We start from the raw sequence: 25,665 nt of genomic DNA, 5'->3' as shown, positions 1-25,665 counted from the left end.
GATGTGTCTATTACTCTTGTGTTCTTTCATTATGGAGTTTTAAGATAACTCCATAGGCATCATCCTTTCATGTGCGTTACACAGCACCCTCAGTGCAGTAACACAGGGATGCCTTTTTAGACTTCCCAAAGGTTTAAATACCTTCTCTATGATAAACTACTGTTTCCCAGAGAATGTAAGGTTAAATTGACTACTAGTCTTTTTAAATTCCTATCCCCAGCACACACTATCTTCCTATAGGGTGCTGGAGGGGTTACCTAGTATCCCCTGTGTCTAAACACTCATGTAGCAGTCAAATGCTACCCTTTCCTATCGAAATGGCTAGTGGCAGTGGTTTTACAACGAACTACCATGATTTTTTCCCAACCGCGAATACTGGTAGCTAAAAATGGTGGGAGGCATGTTTTTCAAGATGGCCCCTTGTTTAAACGGGTCCTGGTCTTTTTTCGTCATTTCTTTTTGAAAAGGTCCTTCTAGAGTAGGTTTGCGGCCCAACTAGGTTTGGTCCCTTTGTTTTTATGCCTTTGGCGGGCTTCAGGACTGAAGACCACCTCTGGCGAACGAGTGACTGGGGTGGGCAGGAAGTTAGGGAGGTGCCCGAAACTCCCTGTGCTTAGTCTCCTAGGAGACCCAAATGCACTCTGGCGTGATTGGCTGGCTGACTGTCCGGCAAGGACAGCCACCATGCTGGGTGAGTGGCAGCTAGGCTGGAAGGAAACTGAATTAAAGGCGAGTCTCTTGGCTTGGAAGGCAGCGTCGACCACTGGAACGAAAGAACAAAGACGAGCTGGATGCGGACAGCTGCTGCAACTCCTGGACCGTTAGTTTGGCCGGTGAAGCCCTGTTGCAGGTCCGAATCGCCTAATTCATCTCAACAGAGAAGCCCTTCAATGACGACTTTTCCCTTTGAGTTAGTGGGCCCCATCAACTCGTAAGCCACCTGGATATCATTCTCGGAGCTGGTTGTATTTTCCTCAGAGTGCTGCAGGAAACCAAATAGCCAGGGAGAGCTACACCAGTTTGTGTGCTTGTCTACAGCTACCTGAAATGAAGATTTGCCTTTGCCAGCTTTTTGACCAGTCCCAGTGCAGGAGTCCCCCAATGTCATCCCTCTTGTCCCCGCGACGGAGTCTCAGGAACAGCAAGATCTGCAGGAACTGCCAGGAAAAGATTTCAGCTGCATCTTTTTCTTCATTGTAAGGTACTGTGAAAACCCGACCAAGAAAACTTACCTCTCACAGTGAAAGTGCTTAAAACTTTGGCAACTTGCAGGCCTAGTCAGCTTGTGACCCAACATATGAATCTTTCTTTTACGAACTACTTCTGAGAACTTTGGCAAAGACTTTTCTGTTTAACTAACAGAACTGCCTACCCTATACAACACTTCAGTCCATTGACTCTGGCCTAAACTATTGCATTGAATTGACTCCTCTGGTGAATTCAAACTATTTGCACTGTTTAAGAATAACTAATATTTTTTATTAAACTATGCCTTTTTGCTTCTACTTCAAACACTCTGAATGCCATTTTGCTCCTCCTTCAAAGAGGTTTAAATGCCTCATTTGAAGTATATTTTTGAGTGATCTAGATTGCCTCCTTCTAGTGAATGTTTTATAACTGACTGAAATAATTAATAAGTGTTTTACCAAGAAACCTTGAGTTTAAGTTTTTTTGAATACCTGTAGCTCTAGACCTCTGTGTAACAACCTTACAGCTCGCATTCCCCCTCTTGAGATAAGCCTGGCTGCCCCTCAATGCTACCACAAAACTGTGTAGTACAGACTTATACCAAAGGTTGGTTTTGCTTACACCTGTAGTCCTAGTTGTGTGTAGTGGTCCCAAAGGGTACTGCATACAAACTTTGCCTAACAACGATTGCCCAGGAGATCTGGTGTAGCGGGAGATAGCCGCCAGTAGAACTTTGATGGAAGCATGGGCCAGTCCAGTCATGCCAAACGACAGCAAATACGGTAGTACCTGCGGAGCAGTGACTCGTAGAGGCTCGATCTTCTCTGCACGGCACCAAACGGCAAACCTCTTCCATTTATGCCCGTATCATTTAAGAGTAGACGATGCTCTGGCCTTGGCAAGCACTTCCTTGCTGTCCGATGGGAGATCGTAGCCCCCAAATTCTAACGCTGCAGGAGCCAGGCCTGGAGGTTCGTATATCCTGGGTCGTGATGCAGAATTGCACCTCCTTCCCTGAGATCTGCCACCACCGGAGGTTTGACTGGAGAGGCCGCTGACATGTCAAGAAGGTCCAAGTACCATATCGGTCTCAGCCAAGCCAGTGCGACGAGGATCATCCTGCACCAGGACCGTGTGAGTTGATTGACTAGTCGAAGAAGCAACAGAGGGAACGCATACAGAAATTGAGTCCCAGGGGAATAGGGAAACCTTCTGGTGAATCTCTGGCACTTGGTGTTCATCGCTTTCACAAATGGATCGATCTGGGGATTGCCCCATCTGCGGAACAGGTGATCCACTTGGTCCTGCCGAAGCTCCCACTTGTGGCAAGAGCGCAGCTCCCTGCTGAGGGAGTCAGCGACTAAGTTCTTCACTCCTGCCAGGATAAAACGGGATATGGAACATCCTCTGGGTGACTGCCCAGTGCCACAGATCCTGCACTTCTTTGGAGAGCGTCAGGGACCTGGTACGCCACTGCTTCCTGATGTAGAACATAGTGGTGGTGGTGTCCGTGAAGACCTGCACCACCTTGCCCTTGAGGGATGGAAGGAAAGACTTGAGGGTCCAAAACACTGCCCGCAGCTCCAACACGTTGATGTGCAACACGTTCTCCACCATCAGTCACAGGCCCCTTTCATGAAGGCTTCCGGTGTGAGCTCCCCCATCCTTCCAGGGAGGCGTCCGTCGTAACAGTCTCCTGGTAAGGTGGAGTCTGGAAATCCACACCACTGTATCGGAAACTCTCGTCGAGTGAGATCTTGTCCTCGAAGCTTCCAGACACTTGTATCCAACGCACGCCGAGGAACTCCTGTAGTGGACGCATCCTTAGCCTGCACAATCGAATGAGGTATATGCATGACTACATCATGCAGAGAAGAGACTTGATGGACCTCACCCTTGCGATTTTGAGGGCCAACAGCCGGTGTAGCTTGCCCAAGATGGCCACTATCCTCTAGTCTGAGGGAGACGCCAGACAACACTGTTGAGTCGGGCTCCCAGAAACAGCGCGTCCTGAGATGGAGTCAAGCAGGACTTTGCATAGTTTATCGAGAACCCCAGATCTGTCAGGAGCCGGACGGTCCTCGCCATGTGGTTGATGGCGATGTCCTTTGAGCTTGCCCGGGTGAGCCACTTGTCCAGATAAGGGTATTCGTGCATCCTTCGTAGACGCTGCTGTGCCGCCACTAGTGCCAGGCACTTGGTGAAAACCCTTGGCGCCGACTTCAATCCGAAGGGAAGGGCCTTGAACTGGTAACGTTGTCCTTGAACACCGAAAGGACGGCAGTCGTTGACGCGAGCCCAAGGCACGAGCCATCTCAGTGTCCGCCTTGATGGCCTTAAGAGACTCGTCAACTGTCTTCCCAAACAAATTGTCCCCGTCGAAGGGCATGTCCCACACCTTCGACTGAACATCCTGGCGAAAATGAGTGGCCCTTAGCCAGTCCTGCCGACGAAGGAAAACGTTGTTACCAATTTGGCAGAACACTATCTGGGATGTCCGTGGCCACTGTAATGGCACGGTCCGATGCCACCTCACCTTCCTGTAGGATCTCCAAAGCTTCCGCCCTCTTGTCGCAGGGAAGGAAGTCCAGGACGGGAGCGATCTTGAACCAGAGCTCCCAGTCATAACGTGCCACAATGGCGAGGGCGTTGGCGACCTTGATGGTAGTCGACGTGATAACTTCGCCCCATGGCATCCAACTTCTTCCCCTCACTGTCCGGGGTGGAGGAGGCTGCAAAACTCCCTTCTTCCCTAATAAATTCTGGACCGCTTCGCGCAAGTCAGACCTCTGCGGATTCCCACGGGTGTCCTCTTTTCAGAAAAGCATAGGGATCCCTGTTTTCCTTGGTGGCTTGGACACACTAGGCCCAAATCTGTAGATTGTCTCCCCAAACCCTTTGGGGGTTACAAGTGGTGTAGCCTTTTTTTTCCTTTTTTGCCCCAGTAGCTGTACCCACACATGTGAGGTACCGTTTTCGCCAGGACACCTGTGGGACTGCGGGAAGATATGACATCTGTTGTTGGCGGCTTGTTTTGGTGGATGACCAGAGAGAAATGTCTGAAAATTGTGTTTTTTACCCCCAAATTTGGACTTTGACGGGGGTTCTGGATAGTAGATTCTGGGCCGATTTGCGCAAGTCAGACCTCTGTGGATTCCCACGGGTATCCTCTTTTCAGAAATGCATGGAGTTCCCCGTTTTCCTTGCTGGCTTCGACACCCTAGGCCCAGATCTGTAGGTTGCCCACATGAATAAAATGTGCTATGCCGAAAGGCTTGGGGTTACCAGTGGGTTACCCTTTTCCTTTTGCGCCCCAAGTAGGTGCACCCACACATATGCAGTACCGTTTTCATCAGGAAGCTGCCACCCCTCCCCACCACCTCTGTAACAGATCCCTGGTGTCTAGTGGGCATTGCTGCCCCCGGATCGAGAGCCCTGCGTTCGATCCGGGAGCAGCAATGCTTACACAAAGGGTGTAGTTGGACTAGTTTTGGTCCCTTTGTTAGTTTTGCCTTTGGCGGTGTTCACTGGTGAAGCCCACCTCTGCATCAGCATATCTGGCAGGGCAGGAATCGAGAGGTGTGCCTGAAACTCCCCGTGCTTATTCTCCATGGTTACAGGAATGCACCGAAAGGTGATTGGCCGGCAGCCACCCTGCTGAGTGACAGCTAGGCTGCAAACAAATGGGAGAGACTTGCATAAAAGGCAAGGTCTTTTGCAAGGAATGCAGAGTCGACACCCGGACAAAGGAATCTGAAGAAGACTTGGAAGAGAAGCTTGCTGCAACTCCTGGATCGTTGGTTTGCCTGTTGAAGCCCTACTGCACTTCCGAAGCTCTGAATTAGTATCGACTGGAGAGCCCTGCAAAGGATGACTTCTCTCCTTGGGTTGGTGGGACCACCGACCCCAAGACAAACTATCTTGGAATCCTCTTGTTGCTGGCTGTACTTCCATTTGCTGCTGCAGGATCCGAGTGCTAGGGAGAGAAACACCAGAATTGAGTACATCGTTTTTAAGTTGGACCTGAGCTCCAGGCACATCCTCCAGGCTCCCTCAAAGCAGGACTAACCAAGCCTGAGCCACCTCAGAGTGCTGGACCCCAGAAGCAAGGAAAGCCTACAAGTTATACGAGAACCGCGGTGGTCCTATTTGTGAGAAGCTAAAACCGCAAAGAGACGCTGATCTGAAGTTTGCCCTTGCTGCGGCCGAACTTCGAATCGTAGTCCAGGAGTCCCCAGACGTCCTCCCTCTCGTCCCCACGACTGAGGCCCAGGAGCAACAGGATCTGCCATACTACAACAGGAACAGAAGCCAGCTGGAACCAATTTCTCCAGACCTATGGTACTGTGAACTAAGGGGTACTTACCTCTTGATGTGTAGCTTGCTAGCTCTCAGTTGAGACTTGAATGTGGTACCTTTTGTAGAGTTGCTTGCAGCTTTGCCCCTCAGAAGCCTCCCAGCTTGTGGCCCAACAGTGATTTCTTTTTGTACAAAGCTCTGTATAATATCGTGCAAGACTTTTTACTTACCTTCAAGAAGTGCCTCAGCTCCCCTAGACTTTGCTCAATTGACATTGGCTGTCCTGGCTCCCTGAAGACTCTAACCTCTGACTGTGTTTTGATCTGTCTTGTCAAAAAGGTGGGAAAGGTTTAATCTACATTGCATTGTGGGGTTTAAAAGTGCTTACCTATTTCATAAACTTGTTAACCATTGCTTCCTCCACTAACCCTTCCCTTTTGACACCAAACTCATTATTGCTCTAAATATACCAGTGATATATCAATGTCCACAGTGTCCTAGTTATTGAAGTCACCTCAGGGTGTAGGAAGGGTCCGTTTGCCATCCCAAAAGGGTATCTGCTGATTTATATAGAGTGTGTATTTTTGAAGTATATTTAAAAGTGTTACATTTTAGCTCTAAAGAAGGCTTATTCAACTGACTGTTTAAATTAATAAATAATTGTTTAAATCAAGAAACCTTGAGTGTAAGTGTTATTTGAATACTTGTCACTGTGAAAGTCTATGTTGCAACCCTACAGCTCATATTGAACCTTTGAGTTAAGCCTGGCTGCTCAGTGACTCTACCAACTTGTGTAGAACATGATTATACCAAAGGTTGGGTTAACTATTGCCAAAAAGATGAAAGGTAGCCCAACTTACAGGGGTACCCCTTAATTATATGGGTACCCTTAATCACGCTCACACCAGATTAAAGTTCATCCCTCTAGGGAATTAAGGCCAAGAGTCTTATCCTGTAAGAATAACAAGTTTAATCTGTACAGAAATGAGGATGGGGCAAAGAACTCTGCTCCTTGAACGGTGTATTCTGTCCCTTAACAGTTCCAAGCTCCTCCAGACTGGTGCCAGGCAAGAGCCTTATATACAGTTAACTTTGTTAACTTGGTCACTGAATACTGGCATGGTACATCTAACTGTCCATCCCTTACAAGGGATGCTGCAGTCTTCCTTCCTTCCTTCCTTCCTTCCTTCCTTCCTTCCTTCCTTCCTTCCTTCCTTCCTTCCTTCCTTCCTTCCTTCCTTCCTTCCTGGGTTTCCGTTCAGGACATACTACTTAACATACTGCTAGCCTATGCAAGAATACATTGTAGCTCCTGTTTAACCTCATATTGCTACTTATGAACATTTATATATAAACATTTTCCCATCATACTCTCCATACTTCACTCAATATACTCATATTTGTATCTGGTCGAGTAACGCCCCTTAAAAGCTTATTTTCCCATAATTCTGCATGTCGTACATTAAGCATGCACACTCCCCTATTCTTCGTATACATGGGCTTTGATGGACAGGAAACAGCTGCTCAGCCACTTCCTGTGCTCTGCCAGAGCGAACATCGGTGACGCAACACTGCATGCTCTGCGATCTGTTTTTTTAGCGCAGCCCACATGCCTTCCGTGAAGAGGAGTTTTTTTTTTTTAACTCCTACTGTGCTTTGACATTTTAAAACCAAATAGAATAACATTTACAAAATGTATTCAGCTAATTGTTATTTACACCTTGTATTTAAATAGTAACTACCTTCATTTAGTGGCCACCCTCCTCCCTGTTCTCTTTGTAGTGCCTATAAACAGTCAAAAGAAGTCTTGCCTAATTCTAAAACGCTTGGGAAACTTGGGAATCAAGGAAGGCGCTAGCTCCACCAAAAGGACAAGGCTCGTGCAGTCTCCCATAGGGTATTGTATACAATTTTAACACTGGTGGCAAGCAGTGAGGATCTATTGCAGAATTGTTACATTGAGTATTTTTCTTTGCTTGAGTTCAACTAGACGCCCACCAGGCTAAGCTCCATCGGAACAGCAATTTTAACATGCCAAATATGGATAACTTCAGTCAGGAAGCTCAGATCATTCTAACAGTAGATCAACTGAAAGCAATGTGTAAAGTCAGGAATATTACTGTAAAAGGAAAGAAAAATGAGTTGATTACAAGGTGGTTGAATCACCAAAGCTGGAGTAGTAGGACTTCAACACCTATGAACCTAAGAAATGTGGAAATTAATAATGAGGATGATAGTTCAGAGTTGAACTCTAATGTTTTAGAAGAGTCAGAAGAGGGAGAAGAGTCACAGGGTAGGAGCCCCTCTTTGCCAAAGACTGCTCTTTTGCCTCAAGCTATGTCCACTGGGACCCAAGTGTAGAATATTTGAGACTTGAATTGGAATTTAAAAGGTTGCAAGTTCAAGCTGAAGCCAAACATCAGTGCATCAATCTCAGGGAATAGGAAATGCAACATGCTCTTGAAATGAAAAGATGGTCTCTTGAAAATGTTTATCTCCCAGAGTCCTCTAGGTCTTCCAGTCCCAGGAGGCCTCACCTACCTAAAGAAGCAGCGAGTATGTATGATGTGAAACTTGATATTTTGGAATGGTTGTGTGCCTTCGTGTACAATCATGGGATGCAGGGCATCACAGGCAATCACCCGATTTTTTGGCTTTTGTCTAGGCTTCCCCAGGCAGCAACTGAGGCTGTAATGGAGGTGGGTGAACTTGAAAGACAGGAGTAGAAGAATGTGAAGCTGGCCTTGATAGCCAGATTTGGGAAAACTCCTTCTCAGTAGCTTAATGGGTTTAGGACCCTCGCACCCCTTGGGCTACCTGGGTGTGTGAATATTTGAAAAACTTAGATAGATGAGTTAAGGGTCACAGAGTGAACACCTTTGGAGGAATGAAAAATCTAGTCTATTTTTGATGCCTGCTCTCCTGAGCCAAGGAAGCACTTGGTTGACTCAAAGGAGATTGATCCCTAAAAGTTAGCAAAGGCTGCTGACTTGTGTGTTGCCAACAGGGCCACTCACAATGATTCTGGGGCCACTCACAAAAAGGATGAGGGGAAGCAGCACAAGAAAGATGGCAAAGAGAATTCAAATTCCAACCACCCAAAAGAGGGCCACAAACAGAAAAATGTCAAACAGCATGGGAAACCAGGTCAGTCTAGTGGAACCTCTAGTGCTAAACCAGAGGGAGGTCAGCAGAAACGGCATTCCAAAGAACATTTGGTAAATGTTATGCTTGTGGGTCAACTGATCATGTGAAAGAGGATCCCAGATGCAAGGGTAAACCTTCAGGAATCCACACTGCCTCCTTAGCCTTCATTCCTGAGGATGAAGTTCATATGGCAAGTGGTAACTTTCAATTATTGGCTGAAGACCCCATTGGAGTCTCAGCCAGTATTTCCTTAGTATCCCTGGGTCTGTGAAAACAGCAGAATGTAGATGTGTACAACTCTATTCCAGATAACACCAATGAATACTACAAGGACAGTGTACTTCTAAATGGCCAGGAACCCCCTGCCATTAGAGACACTAGGGACAGCATTACAGTGATGGATGAATGTTTCTCAAGCCTGAGGATGTTGCTAAGCACCCAAAGGTCCCACTAAACTTGCTGGAGGCCCTATACAGATGGTTCCAATACTTCCAGCTCTAGTCCAGTGCAACAATACGACTGTACGAATACCTGTCAGTGTACAAAGTGAGGTGCCTGGGAGAGTACTGTTGGGAAACGATTTAAAAACTGAGTTGTATCAAGCACCACCAGCCCTCCCAGTAAAAGGAAGCAGGAGCAAAGTAGATTGGCCAGAGAGCAGTGCTCCAGATAAGATTTTGAGGTGGGAGTATTTTACTCCCTATTTTTAAACTTTGAGAGTAAATGTGATTTTAAGAGAGTAAAAATTACTTTTCTCCTCTTTGACCTTTGCTGAAGTCTGCCCTATAGGGTCCACCTTCTGCAGGCAAGGTTTGCAGCTCAGGATGGTATTTAGGATCCAGATCTGCAACATAGGGAAGGACGTATTCCAGCTCTATTTCACCAGCAGCTGGTTCACCACTTTCCGGTTGATCCTTCCTCTCAGCCTCACCTGGTGTAGGGGTCACAGGTGTGACCTTGGACTGTCCTCTCTGGGATGTCCTTATCCTTAGAAGAGGTGCAACACCTTTCTTCCTTCCCGGGACCTTGGGTTTCCCTTTTGTCTCCTCCTTTATTCTTGAATTTAAAGGATGTCTGCCCCGTGGAATGGGAGTTGGTTCTTCTGCAACTTTCCACTGAGTCTCATCTAAAGTTACCTCTCTGGCAGGCCTCTAGATAAGGCGCGTACGTAGCCTTTTTACGCATGAAAATCTTGTAAATATGACCGCTTTATTATTTTCCTGTGTACATTTACACAAAGCAGAGGGCAGTGCAAAGGTCAGGTTACTTAACGGAAACCAGAAGGCTTCTTTTGATTTTTATCTACATGGATGTAATTGCAAGCCACCGCTGAAACAGAATGCATTTCTCTGAAGCCTTTCAAAAAAAGAAACTGCACACTGTGATTAAATGAATGGTTTCTTTCCATTCAGCTGCTGCTGTGTTGATGCTTATGAAGCAAACAGAAGCACTGTGCATATTTATTTTCCTAGAATTTTAGGATTGTATACTTAATAAGATGGAAAACTAAGTTGCAATTGAGAATTAATATTTTGTGACAAATTATGCTTTTTTCCAGTGAAAGCAAACCAGTATTGCACAATTGTATTTTTCAGAGTTCCTGTGCTGTGTGCATTATCATGCGGAGGTGGATCATTTGTACACTTAAACTTTAATTTACACTCTAATTATAAAAACAGTGTGTAAAATGATGACCATGCACAGTCTAGTCTACATCCATTCAACCGTGCAGTCAATGGGGTACATTACTGTAAATGGTCTGTGGCAGCAGAGTTTTTGCTCAAGGGTGAGTGGTTGTCATTGCACCAATCACAGGTGTTCTAGCCTCTTAAATCTTCAAGACTACAATTGAAACATCCAAAGTCTTACTCTCCAGCAAGTGCAAGCGCTGTTCAAAAACAAATGAGTTACATTGGCAATTGAAATAGAAACTCAGCAAAACCTGTCCCTGTGATAATCCAGATGGGTATTTAACTTCATGTAGCACTTCATAAATGGTCCGTCCAACATCTAGGTACTGTGATTATCAGTTGATGCTCAGTTTACCCATCTCCTGAAGGATGTTAACGAATAAGATAGCTCAGCTGGTTGAGCACTCATTGCTGCAATCTGTGCGTGATCTGTAGGTTGCAGGTTCGAATCCCAGCGAGGCCAACTCAGCCTGTCATCTTTTTGAGGCCGATAAAGGAGAACCGGCTTTGGTTTGCTGATATTGTAATAAATATGTTCTATGTACAGCGCTTTGCCAAAAGCGCTATGTAAATAACCATTTGACCATTAGATTAGATACACAATTTAGCATGGAGTCCTTGCTTCTCTGCAATGTTGTATCATAACATTGGCATACCATTAGGTAGTAATAGCTCCAGGAAATGAGGACAGTTCATGTTTGCTTTACTATGTAATTGGCTAGGATTTGGTGATTTCAACATTTAAATATATACAGGAGAGATCAAATGGCCAGACCTTAGAGAAATAATGAAAGGTGTATTCTGTCACAATGCAGAAAGCTGCCGCATCGTAATGATTTCAATACAGTTTTTGCACACGTTGGCTGGATGTTGCATACATTTTACTCTTGCAAAGGAGAAAAGTAATTTTCGCCATCAGGGAGCTTCCCAGCTGTATGGGCAAGAGCTAGGGAAGCACAGGCTGTACTAGGAGGATGGCCTCCTTTACAGTGAGCCTATTGAATATACCCCAGAGGACTAATGAAGAACAAGTTACTAACCCCTGGTAACGTTTTTTCGACTGGATGTTCCTCCAACATATTCCTCATCTTTGACATGTAATGTCCAGCTTCAGCTGCTTCAGAAATCCTTTTCGGCAGAGGACGCAGTGCGTTGATGGCATTGAAGTCGATGTCCCGCAAAGTCCTCCCTTGAGGGTGACGTCATCACAGATCATATATATATCACGCGTTGGCATCAGTTCGGTTTGTCGTCCTCGTCATGCAGCAGAGATGCCCATAATTACGGGCATGACAGTACTCAACCTTAGTGGAGCGGCATCTCTAACAGCATGGAAAATTTTACAGAGGGGTAGGATGGGAGGGCGATGATTAATACGTTGGAAGAACATCCAGTCGAAAGACCGTTACCAGGGGTAAGTAACTTGCTCTTAGAATGGATTGCGTCCCCCAACGTATTCCTCATTGGTAGGCAAGATTGTATGCAGTAACCTTTGGGAGCACTACAATAACTTTGACCTCCTGACAATAGGGACCCAACCTTTGGTACAAGTCTGAACTACACAGATTGGTAGTGTGGTCGAGCAGCCAGGCTCATCTCAAGAGGGGTCAATGTGAAGTAATGTGACAAAGTTTCACAATACAGTTATCCAAATAAACACTTACACTCAATGATTCTTGATAAAACAATTATACATTTGACAGTCAGTTATATAAGCCTTTTTCAGAAAGGGAGCAAAACATTTAACACTTAAATATACTTCAAAACACACTTTTAGTTTCTCTAATTTGGATGATACCCATTGGGGATGGAACATAGACACTTCCTAGACCCTCAGGTGACTTGAATTGCTAGGACACTGTGTACATTGATTTATCACTGGTACGTTTAGAGCAATACTGAGTTAGATGTAAAAGATAGAATAGAGGAATAAAACAAAGGTTAACAAATAACTCCTAAACACGCAAGTACTTTTAAACACCTTCCAAAGCACAAAGACAGAGGTAAATAGGATTCTCTCAGGGAGCCAAGACAGTCAAGGGGTGCTGGAGATGATCTTTGCATGTAGGTAAAAAGTATTGCACAATGTTTTTAGAATGGTTTGTAGAAAATAGAACACTTGAAGGGCCACACATTGATAGGCTTGTGAGGGGCAAAGATTTAGCAACTCTGCAAGGTAACCAAGACCGGTCTCAACAGAGAGAAAGTAAGGCTGCACCACAAGAGGTACGTTCTCTTAGACTTTACAGTACCTCTGGTTAGAAGAAATGGTTCCAGCTGGCTTCTGTTCCCATACAGCTCTGCACATCCTGTTGTTCCTGGGTATCAGTCGTGGGGACAACTGGGGATTCCTGCTCTGCAATGGGACGGTCAGCGGCAGCAATGGGCAAACTTCAATTCAGCTGTCCTTCAGTGTTTCAGCTCCTCGCGCCCGACAGGAAATAGCAACACCGCAGCTCTCGGCCACCATTTCAGACTTTCCTTGCTTCTGGGGTCCAGCACTGAGGTGGCTCAGGCATGGTTAGAATTGCATCAGGGAAGTCCGGAGGATCTTACTAGCGCTCGGGTCCGACTTAAAAGCAACGCACACAATCTGGTGGTTCTCTCCCTGGCTCTTCGGTTCCAGCAGCAAATGCAGTGGAAATGCAACAAGCTACGAGAGGATGTCCAGACGGGCATACTTAGGAGTTGATTGGTCCCACCAACTCAAAAAGGGAGAAGTCGTCCTTGCAGGGCTTCTCTAGTCGAGGCCAATTCGGAGCTTCAGCACAGCAGCAGGGCTTCACCGGACAAACCAACAGTCCAGGAGTTGCAGCAGGCGTCTCTTCCAAGTTCTTCTTCAGATTTCTTCATCCAGTGGTCGACTCTGCCTATCAAGCAAAAAAGCCTCCCCTTCTATGCAGGTTTCTCCCATTCATTCCAGCCTAGCTGTCAATCACACAGAAAGGTGGCTGTCCTTGCCGGACAGCGGCCCGGCCAATCACCTTTGGGTGCATTCCTGTAACCAATGGGATTACGCACAGGGAGTCTCGGGCACCTCCCTCACTTCCTGCCCCTGCCAGACATACTGGAGCCAGAGGCGCACTACGCTCGTGAATCCCGCCAAAGACAAAACGAAGAAAGAAAGAGACCAAACCTGGTTCGGCCCGCAGAGTAAGTCTCAAGAAGGACCTTTCCAACAGAAAATGGTAAAAAAAGAAGACTGGGGTCATTTTTACGAAATGGGTGCCTTACTGTGGCTGCGATCGCAGCCCGCTGTAAAAACACACAATGGTAGTAAAAAGTATACCACTGCCACCAGCCATTAATTGTAGAAAGAGTAACAAAAATGTTACATGAGAAACTAGACAAAGGGGATACTAAGTAAACCATCTAGCACCCTATGGTAAGATAGTGTGTGCTGGGTCTAGAAAGTTACAAATTGTAAGTAAAAAGTCAATTTCACTTCACTGCTCTTGGAAACAGTAGTTTCACCAAGAGAAGGTATTTAAAGCTTTGGGAAATCCAAGAGACTTCCCAGTGCCACTGCACTGAAGGTGCTGTGTGACACAATGTAAAGATGATGCCTGTGGAGTTTGTCAGACTCCAAAGTCACAAAAAACAAAGAAATTAACTCACATTAAAATTACATGAGAGATAAAAAGTCCTACAGTCCAGCAATAGAGCTGAGGGTCTCTAAGGTAGAAGGGAATTAGCACATTTCTGAGAATTCTCCCCAACACTGGTCCCCCCGGTGGTCAGTCATAATTTCGAAAAAAAATGTTGAATGACAAAAATGTCGAAAAAAAATGTCGGAAAAAAAAATGTCGAATTCCGTTTTTTTAAATTATATATTTATTTTGGGAGTAAAAATAAAATGGGTAAAACAAAAAAAATAAAAAAAGGGGGGTTGGGCGTATTGAAAAAAACGTATCAACATTTTTTTCTCGAAATTATCACTATAAACCGTCCTCCCCCCCTCCCCCCCAGACTAAGGGACAGGAGGATGTAATCCACTCCTGGATGAATCTCCTTACTCCAGTCGGTCATACTTTCTGGAGAGACCATCAGCATTTGGGTGATTACGTCCTGACCTATGTTCTATAGTAAAATCAAACCCCTGAAGGCTGATTGACCATCTTAACAATTTAGGATTCTCACCCTTCAACTGCATTAACTATCTCAAGGGTTGGTGGTCTGTTTGAATTACAAAAGTAGATCCATACAAGTGTGGTCTAACCTTCTTCAAAGACCACACAATGGCAAAAAAATCACGTTCTATGGTTGCCCACCTTGTTTCTCGGTCCTTCAGTTTCCTACTGATGAAGCAGATAGGGTGTTCCCTGCTTTTCTCATCCAGCCGACTCAGAACTGCACCTCTACCTGTATTGGAAGCATCAGTTTGTACAATAAAGGATTGGTTGTAGTCAGGAACTCTCAAGATTGGAGCTTGACAAAGGGCATTCTTAGGTCCTGCCTTGGTGCACTCCTCATTCCACACAACCTCCTTAGGGAATTTGGGTGAGGAGATCACATTCATGGGAGAAGCTATGTTCCCATAGTTCTCAATGGAGTTTCTATAATAGCCAGTGAGACCTAGAAAGACTCATCTGGGTTTGAGTAGTAGAGGTGGCCCAGTCTTTTACAGCTTTTACTTTGCTAGGCAATGCCTTATTTCACCTCCTCCTACCTCATGTCCAAGGTAATCCACTGTACTCTGATCAATTTGACATTTGCTTGCCTTTATGGTCAATGGGGCCTGCTCAAGAGCCTGCAATACATATCCTAGGTGGTCAATACGCTGTAACGCTCACCTGATTCTCGCAGAGGCGCCGGTCTTGACTGGGCGACTACCGTATCTTCAAAGGTGATGTGTAGCACCTGGTTGGCTCTTTTGGCTGGACCTCTGTGCACTGTATGCCTGACGTGTAGAGTAAGATGTCTGCAGATAGAAAATATGGGGTTAATGAACTGGGGTTATTGGGGTGTCCCTATCTCTTTCCTCTTCTCCTCTCCTGTAGACCCCCAAAGGTTAACGCTCTCACCTTAGGTAAGTGAATGCCGAGCTCTCCATCTGCCTCGGGGCAGGGTGCTGTAACCAGTTTCTTCACTGGATAGGTAGCGCAGGCCTCTTGACTTCAGAGGACTGCTGTCCGTCGTTTACTGCACGAACGGTAAGTTTCGAGTCATTCAAATGTCTTTAAAGTCTTTAGTAATGATGTCTCTTGTTTTGCAGGGTTCCGGCGATGGCGGATGACGGGCTGAAGTGAGTTGAAGATGGAGCCCGTGTGATGAATAGAAGCGCCTGGAAGCACGTAAGTAAGCGCTTGTTGCCTGCTTCACTACGCGCTCTAACTGTCTTTTTATTTTGCAGGTACGAGTTCGGAGCGGCTGCAGGGTGCCGGAATACCCACTGGATTAGATGTGGAAAGGAGTAATGGCACGTGAGTATTAAAGTTCCCCAATGTCTTTAAACGCACCTTGTTTTGTCTTTCAGATGCCGGAATGCAGTGTGAAGACCTCCGGAGCGCACGAAGAGTAGGTAAGCCTTTGCCTTTCAGATGCCGGAATGCTAACCTGTTCTTTCTTGTCTTTATAGGTGTTGCTGAAGACTGGATTCAGGATGGTAAGCCTTTGCCTTTCAGATGCCGGAATGCTAACCTGTTCTTTCTTGTCTTTATAGGTGTTGCTGAAGACTGGATTCAGGATGGTAAGCCTTTGCCTTTCAGATGCCGGAATGCTAACCTGTTCTTTCTTGTCTTTATAGGTGTTGCTGAAGACTGGATTCAGGATGGTAAGCCTTTTTCCTTAGGCCCTGGACCGGATGCAGAAGACACGATGAGCGTTCTGCTGCAGAGGTTGCAGAATAACGCAAAGCAAGATTCATCCACCGGGTGTGGTTTAAATAGCCTCCTGTAGTGCTTAGGTCCCTCCTTCCACAGCCACGCCTAAGTAAGAAAAGAGTTCCTGGTAAGAAAAGAGTTCCTGCCTTCCAGAAGAGTTCCAGTGTTCTGAATCTAGGGAGTGGCTCCAGCCCCACCCAACAGGAAAAGTAGTTCCAAACAGAAGAGGATCAGAAGCTCAACTGGCAGGCAAGTAAGCAGCATGGTCTGCTGAAGGTAAGTCCACCCAAGCATTATGAGCCCGGCGCTTCCAGCGCTGGGACTGGGCATATTTATGAGCCTGGTGCCACTGGCGCCAGGACTGGGTCCAAAAGGTCCCAATTGGGACTGGTTGGCACTCGGAACCTGGGTTATGGATCTGCTTCCAAGGGAGTTGGGAAAACCCTGACCTTTTGGAAGCAGAGATCATGACAGTACCCCCCCTCAAGGCCCCTCCCAAACCGGGCTTCTCCGGGGGTTTTGGCTTGTCAGGAAATGTTCGGTGAAATCTTTTGATTAGGCGAGGAGCGTGGACATATTCAGCAGGTTCCCAGGATCTCTCTTGGGGGCCGTAGCCTTTCCAGTCAATTAGGTAGAATAGTTTAGATTTGGAGATCTTGGAGTCCAGAATGCTTTTGACTTCAAACTCGAGTTCTCCATCCACTAGGATAGGTTTTGGAGATTTGGTTAGTCGGGTTTGAGGTTGCACGGGTTTTAATAGAGAGACGTGGAAGACCGGATGTATCTTCATGTGCGGGGGCAAGTCCAACTTGACCGCTACTGGGTTTACTATGGTAGTGATGGAATAGGGACCAAGGTATCTTGGGTTGAATGTGCGTGGCCCTTTTAGAGATAGATATTTGGTGGATAACCAGACTTGATCCCCTACTTGATAGTGAGGGGCTTCCTTCCGATGTTGATCTGCTCCTTTCTTGTATTGTTCTTTAGCCCTTTGAAGGTGAGAAACAGCTTCCTTAAAGGCTTGGGTGATTGTAGAATGCAGGTAGTCTACTGCTGGTGTTTCAAGATCTTGGAGGGGATCCAACTCCGAGGTTCGAGGGTGACTGCCGTACAAAAGAAAAAACGGGGTTTTCCCAGTTCCCGAATGGACAGAGTTATTGTAGGCATACTCGGCTATCCAAAGGATATCTTTCCAAGTTTTTTCAGTTTGTTGCAGCATGCAGCGTAAATACTGTTCCAGAGTTTGATTGGTCCTCTCGGTTTGTCCGTCAGTCTGAGGGTGGTGACTGGTCGATAGTCTCACATCAATTTGAGCCGACCGACAGCAACTTCGCCAAAAATGAGAAATAAATTGAATACCTCGATCCGAAATTAGAACCGAAGGAAAACCGTGCAGTCGGACGATGTTTTCGAGAAATTCTCGGGCCAGAGTTGCTGCTGTTGGCAAGCCTTTGAGCGGAATGAAATGCGCCATCTTGGAGAATAAGTCCACGATTACTAGAATCGTATTGTATCCGGAGCATGGAGGTAGATCGGTGATGAAGTCCATAGAAAGCGTATGCCAAGGGCGAGGTGGGATGTCAATAGGGCGTAAGAGGCCTGCTGGTCTTTCCTTTTGACTCTTGTTTTGGGCGCATACTCCACAGGACATTATAAAGTCTCTGATATCTTTTTTCCAAGACGGCCACCAGAAGTAGCGCTTGATCTTTTCTGAGGTCTTGGCTATACCGGGATGACCTTCCATTAAAGAGTCGTGATAACAAGAGATTACTTTTTTCTGTAAATCTGTGCTGGGTAGGTATAATCGTTCTTGGAAATACAATAAGTTGTCCTTTACTGCAAAGTCCTTCTGTATGTCTGCTGGAGTTACAAGTTGCCTGGCTTTATCCTTAACTTCCTCTATGGATTCTGTGGCGATTACACCCAGAATTCTTTGTTCGGGAATGATTGGTACAGGTTTAGGGTTGACCAAGTGTTCTTCCACTCCCATCCGAGAAAGGGCATCAGCTTTACCGTTCTTTGTACCAGGTCGATAGGTAATTATGAAGTCAAACTCGGCAAAGAATAATGCCCAACGGAGTTGTCTAGAGGATTGGGCTTTTGCGGTCTTCAAATATTGCAGGTTTCGGTGATCCGTAATCACAGTAACGGTGTGTCGGGCCCCCAGCAGATAATGCCGCCAAGCCTTAAAGGCAGACTTGATAGCCAGAAGTTCCTTGTCAGTAATCGTGTAATTGATTTCAGGAGGCGAGAATTTGCGGGACCAAAATGCCACGGGATGCAACTGATTGGTTACCGGGTCCTTTTGTGATAGAACTGCCCCCATGGCAAGGCTTGAAGCATCAGTTTCCACGATGTAGGGGAGTTCGGGGCGAGGGTGTTTTAAGATTGGTGCAGAGATAAATTTAGTCTTCAAATCCTGGAAAGCTTGTTCCGCCTCGGTAGACCATTCAAAACGTTTGTTTTTCTTTAACAAGACAGTGATGGGCTGGACTATTCGAGAGAATTCGGGGATAAACCTGCGGTAAAAGTTAGCGAAGCCTAACATGCTTTGCACACCTTTTACGGAGGATGGTGATGGCCATTTGAGAACTGCATCGACCTTCTTTGAATCCATACGCACTCCGCCAGGTGATAATATGAATCCCAAGAATTCAACTTCAGTCACGTTGAAAACACATTTTTCCAATTTAGCGAAAAGTTTGTGTTGACGCAATCTTCCGAGGACCATTTTTACGTGTTTCCGATGTTCAGATTCCGATGAAGAATAAACGAGGATGTCGTCAATGTAAACAACAACACATACATCTATGAGCTCTCTGAGGACATCGTTCATAAAATATTGAAAGGCGGCTGGGGCATTACAAAGTCCGAAGGGCATGACCTGATATTCAAATAGCCCATACTTGGTGCGGAAGGCCGTCTTCCATTCATCGCCCTCTTTTACTCGTACCAAGTGGTAAGCTCCTCTAAGATCCAGCTTTGTATATATGCATGCTTTTCTGACTTGGTCCAGGAGTTCAGGGATCAAAGGTAACGGATATCTATTCTTAACGGTGATCTGGTTCAGGGAGCGATAATCGATACAAGTTCTAAGGTCTCCTTCCTTTTTTGGAACGAAGAACAAAGCTGAAGAAGCAGGGGACTTGGAAGGACGAATAAACCCATTTGCCAGGTATTGATCCAGGTATTGTCGAAGGTGAAGGTTCTCAGGCTCGGTGAGGGCATAAATTCTACTACAAGGAGGCGTAGATCCAGGTATCAGGTCTATCTGGCAGTCATAAGACCTATGAGGAGGTAGAGAGTTAGCCTGATCCTTCCGGAAAACATCTTGGTATTCTAGGTATTCGGGAGGTAACTGGGGAGTCTCTGAAGAAATTGCGGCCAGTGCAACACCAGGTGGAGGGTGACAAGTAGAGACACATTCTGGAAACTGGACCGTTCTTGCTCGCCAATCGATCAGAGGATTGTGTTTCTCTAACCAAGGTATTCCTAGAATAATCTGAAACTGAGGGGCCTTGATCACATCGAACACGATCTTCTCATGGTGTCCATCTTGACTTACTAGCGTCACCTCTTGAGTGGTATGCGTTACTGGCCCGGAGGCTATCTCCGTACCATCCACCGTAGTAATGACGTCCTTTACAGCCTTGGGACAAAGAGTTAGATTCATCCTCAAAACCATTTCATGATCCACATAATTGCCGATGGCACCGCTGTCGACGTAAGCTTCAATTGCATGTAATCGATCCGGATTATCAGGGCTAATGAGGACCATAGGTATCACGAAATGCGAGGTCACGGAACTGGTTTTCACGCTCGGCAAGAGGACCTCTATTCTTGTCGGGCGAGGTCGTTTCCCTGCTCAGAGTTTGTAACTTTGGTAACTGCAGCTCCTACTGCCTTCTTGGCAGGTTTCACCGGACAGTCTCGAAGAAAGTGCCCTGAGTTTCCGCAATATAGGCATAATTGCAACTGTTTCCTCCTTTCCCGCTCCCTTTGTGTTAGAGGACCTTTCAGACCCCCTATTTGCATGGGTTCCCTTCTTAGAGCATTCGTTTTCTGACGAGCTGCATGCACTTCTGCCCTTAGTTCCCCAAGTAACCGGGCTAGGGGGTCAGTATCCGAGGTTTCCATAGCGCCTGGGCGAGAGTTTTGCGGTAGGCTTTGCGTTCTGTAACGCTCACCTGATTCTCGCAGAGGCGCCGGTCTTGACTGGGCGACTACCGTATCTTCAAAGGTGATGTGTAGCACCTGGTTGGCTCTTTGGGCTGGACCTCTGTGCACTGTATGCCTGACGTGTAGAGTAAGATGTCTGCAGATAGAAAATATGGGGTTAATGAACTGGGGTTATTGGGGTGTCCCTATCTCTTTCCTCTTCTCCTCTCCTGTAGACCCCCAAAGGTTAACGCTCTCACCTTAGGTAAGTGAATGCCGAGCTCTCCATCTGCCTCGGGGCAGGGTGCTGTAACCAGTTTCTTCACTGGATAGGTAGCGCAGGCCTCTTGACTTCAGAGGACTGCTGTCCGTCGTTTACTGCACGAACGGTAAGTTTCGAGTCATTCAAATGTCTTTAAAGTCTTTAGTAATGATGTCTCTTGTTTTGCAGGGTTCCGGCGATGGCGGATGACGGGCTGAAGTGAGTTGAAGATGGAGCCCGTGTGATGAATAGAAGCGCCTGGAAGCACGTAAGTAAGCGCTTGTTGCCTGCTTCACTATGCGCTCTAACTGTCTTTTTATTTTGCAGGTACGAGTTCGGAGCGGCTGCAGGGTGCCGGAATACCCACTGGATTAGATGTGGAAAGGAGTAATGGCACTTGAGTATTAAAGTTCCCCAATGTCTTTAAACGCACCTTGTTTTGTCTTTCAGATGCCGGAATGCAGTGTGAAGACCTCCGGAGCGCACGAAGAGTAGGTAAGCCTTTGCCTTTCAGATGCCGGAATGCTAACCTGTTCTTTCTTGTCTTTATAGGTGTTGCTGAAGACTGGATTCAGGATGGTAAGCCTTTCCCTTTCAGATGCCGGAATGCTAACCTGTTCTTTCTTGTCTTTATAGGTGTTGCTGAAGACTGGATTCAGGATGGTAAGCCTTTGCCTTTCAGATGCCGGAATGCTAACCTGTTCTTTCTTGTCTTTATAGGTGTTGCTGAAGACTGGATTCAGGATGGTAAGCCTTTTTCCTTAGGCCCTGGACCGGATGCAGAAGACACGATGAGCGTTCTGCTGCAGAGGTTGCAGAATAACGCAAAGCAAGATTCATCCACCGGGTGTGGTTTAAATAGCCTCCTGTAGTGCTTAGGTGTCTCCTTCCACAGCCACGCCTAAGTAAGAAAAGAGTTCCTGGTAAGAAAAGAGTTCCTGGTAAGAAAAGAGTTCCTGCCTTCCAGAAGAGTTCCAGTGTTCTGAATCTAGGGAGTGGCTCCAGCCCCACCCAACAGGAAAAGTAGTTCCAAACAGAAGAGGATCAGAGGCTCAACTGGCAGGCAAGTAAGCAGCATGGTCTGCTGAAGGTAAGTCCACCCAAGCATTATGAGCCCGGCGCTTCCAGCGCTGGGACTGGGCATATTTATGAGCCTGGTGCCACTGGCGCCAGGACTGGGTCCAAAAGGTCCCAATTGGGACTGGTTGGCACTCGGAACCTGGGTTATGGATCTGCTTCCAAGGGAGTTGGGAAAACCCTGACCTTTTGGAAGCAGAGATCATGACATACGCTCTTTCCCAAGTGGGGCTGAACACTGCAATGGCATCCAAGTATGCCATGCAGAAGTCCTCCATCCCATTGAGAACATGATTTACCATCATGATTTAAAGAGTATTAATACAATAGCCCAAATAAACCCCTAAAAACAAAATATTAATTTGTTTTATATACACAAGGCAGGTAAGTTAATACTTGTTTAGGCTAACCAATACACATAGGAAACAATACAATTTTGTAAGGGTGACTGCTTCAATAGTAGTTGCTCGAGCTTACAATTGTTACAGAAAATGACACTAATGACTGTTCCACCATTTAAATAGTAGTGGCACGCACCCGCATTTGTAACAGTGATATTTCAGTTTAATTCATTTACAAAGACACACAAAGTCTGTAGGAAAGACCTTGTGTATATAAAACAAATGTATATTTTAGTATAACTTTCAGTTTTTAAGCGTTTATTTGGGCTATTGTATTGACTGGGTTCATTGTACTGGCCTGCAGCTCACATCCTCCTCCTGAGACCATCCTGGCTGCTCTGCCATTCTACCAATCCTTTGGGTAGTGACTTGTAATAATAGTTGGGGACCTGTCTACCAGGGAATAGTTTTATAGTCTCTTACCTCCAGGTGGACTTTAGGAAAGCTCCCCAAATAGGCTATTAAGACCACGATTTCAAATCCACACATGGTCATTCTTTTACACGACCTATCGCCTAATGAAATGTTTTGGGGATCGGGACATTCAATGTCTTTTCAATTCAGGGTCAGCAAATCTTTTCAAAGCAGGCGTTAAGGACTTGGTTCACTGTGTTATCCTATGTTTAGTATCTGCCAAACCTCACACTTAATACCATCCAATATGTGGAAATGAACTATCATCTGGGGTGTTGGCACACAGGGGGTGTGCCCGTCGGTCTGTACGCGCACGCACGCCTCTGTGTGTGACCCCCCCCTCACAAGAGTACACCCTTACTGCTCAGTCACATTTACCAGCAAGAGTTTGACCTAACTAAAGAGAAAGACTGGTACACTACAGTTGGTCTCTATGAACCCCAGATCAGAACCATTGCACTTGACTGGCATGCTGGCAGGCAATTCTTACAGGCAAGAAGGCTCATGGTAAGTGCTACACACATTTTCACACCCATCTCTTACCTGGATCGCAAAGTCAATGAGTCCGCTGATATTCAAGGAGTATTCCATGAGATCAAATATGAACTGAATGTGATGCACAAGTGGCAAGTGGTAGGACATGCCGAGAGCAAAGCTAGTGATCTGCTCCAGGACATTACGAGAGACCTAATAGGGGGAGAGAACAGGTTAGCACCATGTGCTTAAGATGATCACCAGTCACTAATCTCAAATCTAGTAACAACAAAAATAAAACACTGCATACTATTCACTCTAAAGATCAAAGCTTTCACAAATAATCAAAGAGGGATAGAGCATGTTAGGACAATTAAGGGCTTAGTAAAATCATTCAACCAGTACAAGACTCCACTCTTAGTATAAGGGTGTACCACCTGAATTCATGGTGGTGTAGACAGAGCAGCGAGGCTTATCTTAGGAGGGAGAGAGGGCTGTAAAATCAGTACAAATTAAATTGTAAAACAAATGGTCCAAAAAAACACTACGTATTGCAAAAATAAAGGATTTATTTAAATACAGGTAGGCCCAGATAAATCTAGGGGTAAATAAGTACTATCACACATTATATATTTATTTATTACATTTATATAGAGCACCTAACCCTCAGGCATCTGGGCGCTTGAGCTTAATAATATGGTTACATTAGAGGTACTCAATTGTTGTTTATATAATTTGAGATATATAGTTATGAAGTACAGTTACATGGTTATACAATACAGTTACAATATAGGTGTGGTCATAACAAAGAAAGGGTCGGATAGTAAGATTTTAGCGGCGCAGATGCATGGTAATATGTTATAATGCCGAGGGGCCGACCTGGGACTCCTTAGAGTAGAGAGGTTGATTCTGGATATCCTGGTTGAAAAGCCAGGTTTTCAGTTTTTTGCAAGAGCACCATAAGGATGGGTCTGTCCTTAGTTCCGTAGGCGTGGCATTCCAGTAGGGAAGCCAGATCCGCCTGCTTTCTGTCTTTTGTATCTTTGTTTGGTCAGTTGCCCTAAGCAAGCTGAACGGTTTGGTCTGGCTGGTTGCGTTTAGGAAATTAAGTTGGACATGTAGCGAGGGGCGGAGTTGGAGAGGCATTTGTGTGCGAGGGAGAGCACTTTAAATGTAATGCTGTCTCCGACTGTTAGCCAGTGGATGTTTCTTCTGGATGTAGTTATGTGTTCTGACTTTTGGGATATTAAGTGCCGCTCCAATCGCGTTGTTTTGAACAATTTGGAGATTCATGATGTTTATCGTTGAGGTGCCTGTGAAGATGGCATTGCAATAGTCTATCCTAGAAAGGATTGGAGCTCTAGCCAATGAGATGCGGTTCTCCACCGTGAGGTAAGGTCTGCATGCAGTGACGGGTTTGGCGGTATAAGATGAGGCCGAGGTAAGGGCGTTAACTTGTCGGGACAGGGTAAGTGATGAGTCAAGGTACACCCCTAGCGTTTTGACTTCTTTAGCTACCGTGATGCGTTTACCATCTATGTCAAAGGTTTGGTAAGATGGTGGAAGGCTCTTGAGTTTCGCAGGGCTACCTATGATCAGGATCTCCATCTAATCGTCATTAAGACCGACCTCATTTTGGGCCATCCAGGATTGAATGGAGAGGTAGATAGAATTTGGGTATCGTCAGCATAATTTGTAAATCTGACATCCAATTTGTCTTGTCTATCAAATAGAGGTTTTGTGAAGGCGTCGTACATCGTGGGGGATACACAGGATCCCTGAAGCACTCTGCAAGTGACTGGGGTGGGGCGTGCGGGCGCCGTAGATGAGAAGACTCATGGATCGGTTTGAGAGGAATGATTCAATCCAACCTATGGTGTCAATGGAGAAGTGGGCATCGCTAGCTAGGTGGTTGCATAAGATGTTGTGGTTTACTAGGTCAAATGCCGCTGAGAGGCCTAATAGGAGAAGGATGGCTAGGTCGCCTCTGTCTCTTATCTGATCCATTTGGGTTTTTACCTCTACCAGGGCAGTTTCCATGCCATTGCCTGAGGCCCAGAAGGTTGTGGGTTTTGAGGTATTTTTGGATTTGTACATAGGCTACCCTGCCTATTATTTTTAGAAGAAATGGTACAATCATAATAGACCTGTAGTTTGTTGGCACATTAGGGTCCAAAGTTGTTTTTTTCAGAAAGGGAAGTACCCAGGCTTCCTTCAAATTGTCTGGTACTTTATTGGAGGCGAATGAGTTGTTTATGAGTGAGTTGATTAAGGGTGCCAGGTTGTCTGTGCAATCTTTGGTTAGCGTGGCAGGACAGATGTGACCTTGGCATTGCATGGTTTGAGACCTTTTATGATTTCTTTTGGTCTCTTCTAAGGTAATGGGTGAGAATTTAAACTTAGGGAACGGTTTCGGTGGTTTATGTTCCATCGTGTAATTTGTAATTGTTCGATGTACTTGATTATCTGGGTGTCACCTACACCAACGACACCCAGATACTCATTCCCATCTCTGGTGACTACATGGCTGACTCTAAAGCACTGAATGACATCTACCAAGTCATTCAAGCTGGGATGGCCCAACATGAGCTCTGTCTCAACGATGAATGACAAGACCAAGCTTCTCATCTTGGGCACCCAACAGAGATTGAACAAGCTTGACCCATCGTTCAAAACCTTCAATATTAATGGCAACATCATCAAAGTGTCTAATGACACCAAAACTTTAGGAA

At 45.8% G+C, this 25,665-nt stretch overlaps 1 protein-coding gene across 5 annotated transcripts in view; it reads right to left on the bottom strand.

Moving 5' to 3' along the window:
• The window catches only part of MED12 (mediator complex subunit 12), a 1,704,158-nt gene that overhangs the window by 1,063,608 nt on the left and 614,885 nt on the right, over positions 1 to 25,665 (bottom strand). For all 5 annotated transcript variants that reach the window (XM_069612388.1, XM_069612385.1, XM_069612387.1 and 2 more), the window contains exon 18: positions 23,003 to 23,146. In XM_069612388.1, the coding sequence (XP_069468489.1) occupies positions 23,003 to 23,146 (144 nt within the window). The remainder of the gene's footprint in view (positions 1 to 23,002; positions 23,147 to 25,665) is intronic.

This window comes from Ambystoma mexicanum, chromosome 5p, assembly GCF_040938575.1.
Source record: "Ambystoma mexicanum isolate Mex_15411 chromosome 5p, UKY_AmexF1_1, whole genome shotgun sequence".
Lineage (NCBI taxonomy): Eukaryota > Metazoa > Chordata > Amphibia > Caudata > Ambystomatidae > Ambystoma > Ambystoma mexicanum.
Note: the sequence above shows the minus strand (reverse complement) of the source record. Positions and strands in the feature narration are given on the sequence as shown.